Here is an 11,552-nt window from a genome sequence, read left to right as displayed (position 1 = left end):
AATAGGTAGTTTTTACTTTCATAGGGAAAAGTGACCTTTCTTGAATAGTCAGTGAACAGTCGTAATTAAAAAAAAATCCAATTCTATGCCCAAAAAATATTTTTAAAACATCTCCAATTATATAATTTTTATATCAGAATCTGTCATAACTAAAAAAATATAAAATTGAAATAAATTTCACTCTTGCTTTAATTTTAAAACACACACACACACTGTTTAATATCCTATTTTGAAATAGACTGCATGAATTTGAACAACATTAAGAAGGCTGACAGGTCATAAATCACCACTGATTTTAATTTTTTTCATACCTCCTTTTCCTCCAAACTTCTGCATCAAACCAGCCCCAGCAGAAAGGCATTAGACACAAAAAGAATTTGTGTTTCAATCTCATATTCGGAACAAATATTTGACAAACACACAATTTCTATTCTTAATGCAGAAACTGCTAGCAAATCATCAGTGTAGTTTTAAAAAATTGAATTAACATAGCAGATGCTGTTTTGATTTTGAACTGCAGTTCTAAAGATAGATTAAAAACCAATCAAGATGAAAAGCAATGAATTAAAGCAATAACTATTGTTTTTGATTTCTTTTTATGGGTTTTGATTCATCCATTATTTTAAAATAAAAATTGTATATTTTTTTTACTTATGTTCAAAATGAAGCATCAAAGCATTCAATATCAAGCAATCAATTCATTCATAAGTCATTCTAGATGGTAATTATAATTTCACAAATATATTCCTAATTAGTGACTGAAATATATTATTAACTTTTCATACATTAACTCAAAATTGGAAAGATTTTTAATTGCCATTTAGAATTTTTTTCACATAGTACATATAATATATGCAGTCAATAATTGGAAATAAAGTTCTTAATCTCAAAAAAAGATTATCGGAAGAATTGACTAGACTAAAAATTACTTAAAATAAATGCTTAACTATTTTTATTATAATAAATTGAAGAATTTAATATCCATTATTTAAAAAATGCATATTCAAACATTCGATTCTAATTAATGTGTGATTGAAAAAGAAAAAAAAAAAAGACCAGACATTAAAAATACCATCTTTATTCCTTTTTTTTTTTTTTTTCAGATAAGTCTTGTATTAGCATTTAAGTATTCCAAAAGCCAAGACTGAAGTATTTAGAGATGGAATTGGCACTCTTAATTATAATTAAGACAAATAAAAGATAGTACACTTAAATAACAAAAATTTGTTCAAAATAAATTATTTTTTACTCAATTAGTAGAATCATTTATTAATTGAGTTAATGAAACACATGAACAAAGCAAAATGAAAGTTAACACAATATATAATTTAATTGTCACTTATAAAAGATTAAACATTGTTTTATTAATTCCCATTTGAGTTTCCTTTAAAAAAGCTCAGAATAATATTACTTGAGAATAATTTGGAATAAACACAATTTGTATAACATTTCATATATTTTCTGGATGGAAGAACAAAATATTCACAACACACATGAAGTTGAAACACTTTTGAAAAATAAAAAGAAAAATATCCAGAGTATTTTTTTTTTTTTTTTCTGTTACAAAAAACATGCAATAAAGCACTAATATAAAACAACTTAAAAGTTCACAATATTCTTGTAGCCCAACAGACTGGTTAGAACAAACACACAGGCAATATATCACTAGAGTCTTAGGAAAACTTTCATTCCTCATATACTTTGCTGCTATATACACAACAAAATGTAAACATGTAGAATAAAAAGTAAAAATAATCGTAAAAAATTAGTGTTTAATAAAACATTTAAAAAGTTCTTTTCCCCAAAGTGAAGATTTCTTTGAGTGGACAGTAAGGTACTCTACATAGGCTTCAATTACTTAGTAAGTCAAAAGAGTTATGTACATACACAGCAGATGTATATACAAGAGAGGCACAGAATTGACTAGGCTGAGGTAGGCCATTACCTACAAACCTATAAGTGCAAAGATTGGAGCCCAAGCTTTTTTTTTTCTGTACAGTTAAACCAATGAGAAAGTTCCATTTATAGATAGCATTCACTTTTTCTTCATAGTCTTACTGATTTTCTCTTCTTCAGCAAGTTGCTGACGAAAGATGGACACCTTCTCTGTAATGAAATCAAAAAATTTAATGTTGGTATCAATTTCTTTTTCAGTAGAAAATATTTTAACATCTAAAAAATTACCAGAAAAATAAATGTATGAACAAACAGGTATAGGCGAAAAACAATTCTATGTCTATCAAGAGATTTGGTAGATTCATTACAACTTAATTTTCATAACGAACATTAGTTCATGAATATATCAATCAAGCATACATATTCGATTTTTAAAGCTTTAAATTTTTACAATATTTAGTGACATTTAATCCATAAACTGAAAAAAAAAATAATCAAGAAATTAAAGTTCTGATGGGAAAGTAAGTCATATCACTGACTCACCCAGCCGCTTGAAGGCACATGGATAAAAATAACTAAATGACCGAACTGCTGCAACTGATGAGAAAGTAAAAATTTTACCAAATAAATCTAGAGCACAATAACTTAGAATAAAATATTTAAGTTGCTTGCTAATATATGCTACTTACAATTTCAATCTGTTAAAATATAAGCCTAAACTTTCCAACAGAATATATTTTTTATCAATAAAATATTTTATTTCCATTTGAAAATGAGTTTCATAAGAGCTAAATAAAAAATTTAAAAACAAACAAACCTGTATTGTCATCAGGGCATGAAAACCCAATTTATATTGGCTGGATGGCCAGTTTCATATAATAGGCAGAGATATTAAAGATTCATATATATAAAAATATTACTATGAGTGAAATTGTGACTTGAAATAATAAGACAATATAAACATTAAAAATTATAAACAGAATGAGAGCATAATAATGATGATTATCAAATCCTAGTTTTTTAAAAGGGTAAAAGAATGAAAAAGTTAGAATATATAAAACTTTATATATACATAAACATCATCATCTAGATAATATATATTTCATAAATGTTAAACATAAATAAATGCTTCTGGGTAGGAACCGAAGGAAATAACCTAACGGACAAAGCTGAAAAAATTGCTGGCAATTTTACTGATAACTGATTTTTTCCTTTCCAATGCAGAATTACAAAACTATGTTAAACTAAATCAATACTGATATGGACCAACTCAATGAGAATGATATGAAACATATGATTAAACTAATTATCACAACATGGCCGCCCATTTTCTCAGAGACAAAATTAAATACTGTTTTAATGAATGTAGATAAATTACACAAACTATATTCATGTAGTATTTCACATCTCTTTTAATACATAAAATATGAATCAAAACTACATAGTATTTTAAATCTATATTAAACTACTAATTGAACTTTTACAGAAGAATTCTCATATTATAATATATATATTTATATATATTGGTTGAAACAATTTGAAACGAATGACGAGTGTAGAAGAATTTAATAATAAACAATGAAAAATAGAAGTATGAAAAATATTTATTTTAAAAATAAAATGTATATAAGTTTCAATCAACAAATTCATTTTCAATATTTTCTCAGACTTCATTGCATAACATTATGAAATCCAATTATTAAGATAATTAAAACTTATACACTAATAAATGTAAATACAGAAGAAGTGCAATTTTGCCCTACTAGCTATTGCCAAAATAAAAATATAGCAATACTTACCACCTAGCCTAGCAAGTACATCAATTTTTTCAGCTATTAAAGCTTCTAATTGTTGTGCATAAGCTAAAAAAAAAAAAAAAAAAAAAAAAAGCTTATAAATATATTTGAAAGATAAATTATTAAATGCATCATACATAAAACTTAATTTTAAGAAAACATTCAAATTTACAAGCATGATTAATTATTACTGCAAACTTTAAAAAAGCAAATACACATTATACTTACAGTCAACATCATAGTCGACATCATTAGACATAGCAAGCAATATATTGTCTCTGTTAAACCATTTTTCTGAGGCCTGGAGAAAAAAGACATATAACATTAAAATTAAAAGTTAAACAAGACTGCATTTGTAATTACATTCATTTATTTGCTACAATGCACAATTTTCAACCAACTAAGAAATACTATTTCTTAGTAATTGAAAGTAGTTAATTAGCAGTATAAAAGTACTTCTTAGTAATCATATTGCTAAGAAATACTTTTCCCTCAAAATTTCACAAAACATTTTTATATTACAATGTCAATAATTCTTCACACAACATAAAATATTTATTACTCGATTTATATGATATTGTAAACTGGAAATGATAACATTTATGTATATTATTTTACCACTGAATAACTGAATATGCAATTGTCAATTTTAGTTAATTATAATTTTTTTTTAAAAATAAATAAATAACCCTCATACACTTTTCAGAAAAAAGTAGTTAAATTTTTATTCAAATCACATTTTAAAGCAACACCAGGGCTATTTTGGGGCGGACCTCATAATTGAAAATGCAATCAGATGACAAGGACGACACCCGAGTTGGCAGTCCCTCTCCAAACTTCCGCATTATACCAACGGGAGAGCATTTGACCCCGGGGTATTTAACGTGCAACAGGCCTGCTTACATGACAGTTCTTTGGTAGAATCGGACCTCGAACTTGAAACCCTACGGTACTAAAGCCGAGACTTTACCACCAGGCTACAGCAGCTGCTTCAATTTCCTGTACGATTTTGCAGGAGTAAAAGATCACATTTGCTTTGCAGATAAAAAAATTCTCCCCAAAATCAACTAAAGTGTAGTACAGTTTTTATAGTGCATCATTTTTTCAGCACAACAAATTGAGTATTAAAACCACATCTTCCTCCTCTCCCAGCCTACAATGTCTTTGGTTGTGCTTAGCACACATATCAATATAAATAGATAAAATTACTTTAAAAATGTAAAATAACATAGTTAAATGTTTTAAATATAATTTATTACACCTAATGTCAATTTAAATATGTAATATAGAGGAAGCAATGAGATTCAAATGCAGAAAAAAGAAAGTAATGCAACTAAGTACGTTAAAAATAATTTCGTGAAATTAAAATGTTTTTCATTTTAAAGATGTCTATTTCACACCTCAGAATATAATTACAATATTTACATTTGGTACAATATATCATTTATTGTAAGAAATGATATTTAAGATAACTAAATGAAGACTTAATAATATGAATTCTAGTTTTTGATGCCCTCTCCACTTGAATAGGCATTCACTATAGCAGAATTAGTATTGAACTTACTTCTATCACAGCTTTATGAGAATCAAGGACTTCTTCCTCCAACTCTTGGACGTGTGAAATAGCTTCATGAAATGAATAGAGATCAGCAGAGAGTTCACCTTCCTGTAATGATCGATAGTAAAAACATAATAATAAACATTAGCAACAATGCCCATTCCATGTCATCTAAATGAAAAATTTAGTAAATCCATAATCATAATGTACAAAAATAAACAATCAAAAAATATTTTACGAAAATATTAGCAATGCATTGGATATTTCATAATTCAATAAAAACTCACCAAGCGAAAAAAATTTGTTACAAAATTATAAATAAAACAAATTGCTTTAATTATAATAATGGGTCCATATTTCACATCCAGTTCAAATAGTAGTGAATATTAATACTCAATATTCCAACTTTATCTTTCATAATACAAGATATGATCCATTTGATGATAGAAAGAAGGGGGTGGGGGCTCCATATATATATATTTCCTATTAAGTAAAAAAGAGCCATAAAAGCTTAAAATTATATCAGTAATGGAAGTTGTGCTTTGGATACAGAGCTTTTTCCCATAGAACACAAAACCATTTTCAATAATTATGTCAATGATATTCAAAAAAAGGGAACAATTTTTTTTTTGAGGAAATATTTTATTTATATGCAATAAATTAGATACGGTGATTAATCTTTCTTTTCCATTGTAGCTTCAAATGTTAATTTAAACAATTTTACTATATCAAAACTGTTTTGGCTAATGCAGGGGTCGGCAACCTGTGGCTCTTTTGATGTAAAGTTGCGGCTTTCCAGTTCCAAAAGAAGAAAATATATTTTTAAGTACCTAATCTCTCAACTGCTTCCATTAACATGATCGTTAATTAGAAATCGCTGTGCTTAATATGACCATAATGAAATAAATTTGAAATATTGCTTTGTTCTAAGAGATGAGATTCTGTGACTATATTTATCTTTCAACCAAATGCATTTCATTTCCGTATCACCCAAATAGTCACCAGCCAATAGAATTACTAGGATTGCTACTGCTCTTAGGACAAACTCGTGGTGAAGATATAGCAAATACTGTGCAAAAATGCCTGGAAGACAATGGCATCGATATAAATAAAATAGTTTCTATAGCAACTGATGGAGCCAGAAGTATGACAGGAATACATAGAGGGGTAACATCAATTCTTCAGAAAAAAATAAATAACTAAAAAAAAATTCTAACGTTTCACTGCACAATTTATCAAGAAGAGCTTTGTGCTCAAACATTACCGGCTGAAATAGTTGAGGTCACGAACTTGGTAATTAAAATTATTAACAGCATCTTGGCAAATGCACTCTACCATCGCCAGTTTAAAAGATTTTTTTGAAGAAATAGATAGCCAGTTTTCTGACCTACTACTGCACAATAAAGTGCGATGGCTTTCCAGAGATAATGTATTACAACATTTTGCTTTGTGCTTGAGTGAAATAAAAATATTCCTCAATGGAAAAAAGCATTGAACATCCCAGAAGAAGTCAAATGGCTTCAAAAATTCAACTTCATGGTAGATACCACAATGAAACTAAATCTAAAACTGCAAGGAAAGGGCAACCAGCCTACACTTTGCTTGAAAAAGTAGTTTGTTTCGAAAAAACAAATACTTCTTTTTGTTGAAAACATGGAACGATAAATCACTTCATTTTAAAAATCTGAAGCAATATTGCGATGAGACCAATGCAACTATTGACACAAATTACCACAGCATAAAAAAACACAAAGGATCGATTCGATGAGAGATTCGAGCAATTTAAAAAAAAAAAAAAAAAGTATTATCGTGTGCATAGTAAATCCTCTCAATACAAATGAGATCAACATTGAGCCATTTGAAATTGATGCTGAATTGCTTCAAATGCAATTGCTAGATTTGAAAACTAAAAGATATGTGAAGTGGCAAGTTCACAGAACTCAAAAGTTGGAATAGTTTTAGGTCCAGAAACGCATGCCCAGACGCGCAGCAATGGACAGCTCTAAAAGAAATTCTGTGAGTCGAGGTCCTCATATTTGACGCATGGAACAGTCTTCCAGAATGCTACAGTGAAATGAAATTGACATATAGAGTGCTGACGATCTTTAGGTCGACATATTCGTGTGAGCAAGTTCTTCTCTTGTACGAATATAGTAAAAAGTAAATTTAAAAGTCAGCTAACAAATAAAAATCTAGAGTCATGCTTGAAACTTAAAACAACAAGCTACAAGCCAGATTTAATCAAACTTTCAAAAGGTATGCAAAGCCAATGCTCCCATTGATGTAACTATCTATATTAGTGTTTTTATATGAATAAAGATTATTCTGTATTTAAAGTCATTTATTTTAAACCAAGTATGTATGCAAATACTATAATATTAAATCAAAACATTTTAGTGGCTCTTTAAAAACAGGAAAATATTGTAAATTGTTGCTTTTGGCTCTAATGTTTCAATAGGTTGCCGACCCCCGGGCTAATGCAACATAGCCTCAATCTCGATTTGATCTACAAATGATGAATTCAAAATTATGTTGCCATCAAATTATCAATGAAATGCCAACATAATGCCAAAAAAAAAAAAAAAAGGAATAAAGAAATAAATTTTTTAGATTAATATATACAATACTAGCCATTACCCGCGACTTTGTTCGCATGGAAATTTTGATGTGTATGCATGAGAACTGATGGTCTGATCAAAATGTAAAATATTATCAAACCGTCTGATATGATATAATCAAGAAGCTTGTAACTAATCGAGAAAGGTCTACGGGAAAATTTCAACATTTATTTTTTTTAATACCATAATGTATCAGGGGTGTTTGTGGGACCCCAAAAAATCCCCGGAAACTTTTACGGACTTACTACCGACATTTTGCAGTTTCGAGAAGGGGGGGGGGGGAGAGAAATGAAAAATTACGATTATTAAGTATTGAATGACCTAATTATAAAAGTTCAATGAATTACTTTTTTTGCAAAATTAATAACCATTAATTTTGCAAAATTAAGACCTTTGAACCCAGGTCACGTGATCGCACATCTGGTCGAACGAAGTCTCTCCCTTTTTTTTCTGCCGCGCCTACTTGCCGAAAAGAATCCAGAAGAGAATGTCCGAGAACCGGGGGAATGAGTCATAACTCGCAATAAGGAAAGAACAAAAAAGAAGTTTTTCCCCCCCTTTTCACGCATTATCACTGCCTTTGGAGAAAGAAAGGAAAAATTTTCACCACACACACTGACCTTGCGCTTTCTGCTTTCAAAGCAAACAAAATTACCCAGATCAAAATAAATAATTCATTATTATTCCTACTTCCTTTTGAACGACGATCCCCGGAATTTCCGGGTATCGAAGTTCAAAATCCCCGGAATTCCGGGGTTTCCCCGGAGCACAAACACCCCTGATGTATACAACATTAAGTCCTGGTTTGGCCCTGGGATTTGTTGATCGTCATTGTAAAGCCAATTTTAAAGGAAATTGCAACCTCTTGAAACAAAATGGCAAGTTGTTTGGAATAACAGGTATGCGGTTAATTAAAACGCTGCCTCCTTTAGCAGCTCCTGTAATAATGGTAGCTTTTACAATATTACTGCCAAACTCTCTGATACGAAGCCTTCCTCCAGCCTAAACACGATATCTTCTTACAAAGCGTCCTTGTATGTATCTCACAACTGGAGGGGGCTTGACAGTCCGCAAGTGCTCACTAAAATTGCAAACAAGTCTTCTAGCTACTTTCATAGCCCGAGCTATATTACACCTCTTCGAAAGATTAGATTTGCGTTTTCTGGGCATTTCGAAAAAATATCAAATAATAACAAATAAAAAAAAAATTAAAACTAACCTCAAAAAACGATGCACTTAAAGCTATAAATAAATTTATTAAAAATATATAATAAAACAAAATAGAAACTCAAGTCCGCATTTCTCTAAAATCAAGTCAAGTCTATTTTGTTTATGGATCAAGTTTGAGATAGCTACAATAGTATGATACACATAATTTTTAAACTTTTAATTAAAATGAGAATACAATTGTCAACAATCAGAACATACTGCGCATGCGTGAATTTTCAATGCCAACTGGCGTAACGCAAATGCGTGAATTTTCTATGGGTAGGGTAATGCAATGCAGATTCGAATTTTTTTATTTCCTTTATTCTGTTTTATTTTAATTTAAAAGTACTTCAGAATGAATCCGAAAGATCGATTAATTAACAATTTTTAATCTTAAATGCATCAAACACTAAGAAAATGAACAGAATCACTTGAAATAATCGATTGGAAATATCTTAAGTCTTGCCTCTTCAGCGTGGGAAAGAAAAAACTGAAACCCTACTCATTTGGCGGCGGGGAAATGAAGACTTTTGGTGGGAAAGTTAGTTTTTAATTAATAAAATATTAACTACTTAATTAACCGAAACAAATAGTAGCCTATGTACTATTCCAGACTATAATCTATCTCTGTGCCAAATTTCGTCCAATTCCGTTCAGCCGTTCTGACGTGATTGACTAATAAACATCCATCCAAACTTTCACATTTATATAGTAGTATAGATAAAAGTAGGATAAATAATACACTTGTAAATAGACACAAAACTGCAAGCACAATTTGAATCAGAACCTATTCTAAGCTAGATGCATGAGAGTTATTCTTCAGAATTGGAGGAACTTCTCAAATGATGATGCTATATACCCAAAATTTCGATCTCTCAGAAATCTAAATCTAAATCTGCAGCTTGGTGCATCAGCAGAAACATGGATACCCTCTGTTTTTGATAATCAATAAATACTTGATATTCATTATTGACCAACAATGTTTTATTCTACTTAAGAAAAATAAACGAATTATCATGTCTGGTAAGAATAACCAATACTTAAAAAAAGTTTCCAGTTTTAAAATAAATATCCCCCGACTTTTCTAGCTCTCCCACAAGATTTTCAGTTGGCTGACCACTCTGTCCAATCACATGACTTTGGAAAAATTCTTAGGAAATATCTCATTCCCTGAAAATTTTAGGTATTTAATCCTATATTCTTGCCAGCAAATTTGATTAAATAATTAATTTTTTTCATTAGTAATTAATTTTTTTAAGTTGAATATCCCATGCAGGCTACAGCTATCCACAATTTATTAACATTGTTGAAAATTCTTTTTGTAACTCACTATACAATAAATCAAAAATTTTAAATTTACTAATGGACTATACAATGTGATAAATAAAAACTTTCTCAAATCCCTTTTTTACATAAAATTATGAAAATTTCATAAAATATCTATGGCTGTGGATTGACACATTAAAATTGAACTTATGTAACTGGTTTTAACCTTCTTAATTATAATTAATTTATTTTCATCCCTAAATTGAAAGTATAAATCTATTTGAATCCTTTCACAGACTACCTGAATATTCATCAAATATGAGATTATATATTGCATGAGTGGAATCAAGCAACCACAAATTTACAAACATTTTTTAAAAAATAGTTTTATACATAAAAGTAAAAAAATAATGCTTACATTAGAAGAGCACAAAAGAGCTAAATCATTATTTTGATCATTTTGTTCCTCACCACCTGCTGACTTCAATTCAGGATTTTCAACACCCAATTCTTTCACCCTGAAACAAAAAAAAAAAAAAAAAAATGTTACCTCTCATTAAAACATATGTCTCAGTGAAACTTGCATGTATAAAGAGAATAATCATCAACAACAAAAAGGTTTTACCTATCAGCATAACGTAAAGTATTTAAGGAATGTTCACAAGAATTCATTCCAGGAGATATCATTGCAATCTGAAAATATGAGAACACTAGGTTTACAGACATTTCTTATATACCTATCTCAATGACACGAATCAATTTGACACATGAACAACAACATATATTTAAAGAAAAAACAACCACTTAGAAAGGAATATAATTTTACTTTATAAGTAAAAAATAAAAATATGAGACATCTATTTATACAAAATTTTTATTATTCAAAAATTTTAGTATACATTATTTCAATATTTTACATCGCATTTTTTCACACATCTTTCACACAAATACTCAATTGCGTTTGTACACTTTCTGCAAACAAGCTTTTCACATATTTTACAAGTTTTATTGTTTCTGTTTCTTTTGCAAAAGCCGATTTGGTATCCCTTGCATTCTTGTGAAGTACTAGGTGAAGGGAGATCATAACCTACGCTTTTGTATTTTTTTCTTATTTTCTTCTGCAAGTTTATTGGTCAACTCAAATAGAAAATCCTTTAGGATAGTTTACAAGGATCTTATACAAGGATGTAGTACATTCTTGTATAAGAT

At 29.3% G+C, this 11,552-nt stretch overlaps 1 protein-coding gene across 2 annotated transcripts in view; it reads right to left on the bottom strand.

Moving 5' to 3' along the window:
* Positions 1-1,091: 1,091 nt before the first annotated feature.
* Positions 1,092-11,552, bottom strand: part of LOC129972106 (kinesin-like protein KIF2A) — a 46,324-nt gene continuing 35,863 nt past the window's right edge. For both annotated transcript variants that reach the window (XM_056086092.1, XM_056086093.1), the window contains 6 exons: positions 10,969-11,036; positions 10,762-10,861; positions 5,257-5,358; positions 3,921-3,993; positions 3,696-3,758; positions 1,092-2,106 (listed from right to left, as the gene is read on the bottom strand). In XM_056086092.1, coding sequence (XP_055942067.1) covers positions 2,036-2,106; positions 3,696-3,758; positions 3,921-3,993; positions 5,257-5,358; positions 10,762-10,861; positions 10,969-11,036 — 477 coding nt within the window. In that variant the 3' untranslated portion in view covers positions 1,092-2,035. The remainder of the gene's footprint in view (positions 2,107-3,695; positions 3,759-3,920; positions 3,994-5,256; positions 5,359-10,761; positions 10,862-10,968; positions 11,037-11,552) is intronic.

The sequence above is a fragment of the Argiope bruennichi genome, chromosome 6 (genome assembly GCF_947563725.1).
Source record: "Argiope bruennichi chromosome 6, qqArgBrue1.1, whole genome shotgun sequence".
Taxonomy (NCBI): Eukaryota; Metazoa; Arthropoda; class Arachnida; order Araneae; family Araneidae; genus Argiope; species Argiope bruennichi.
Note: the sequence above shows the minus strand (reverse complement) of the source record. Positions and strands in the feature narration are given on the sequence as shown.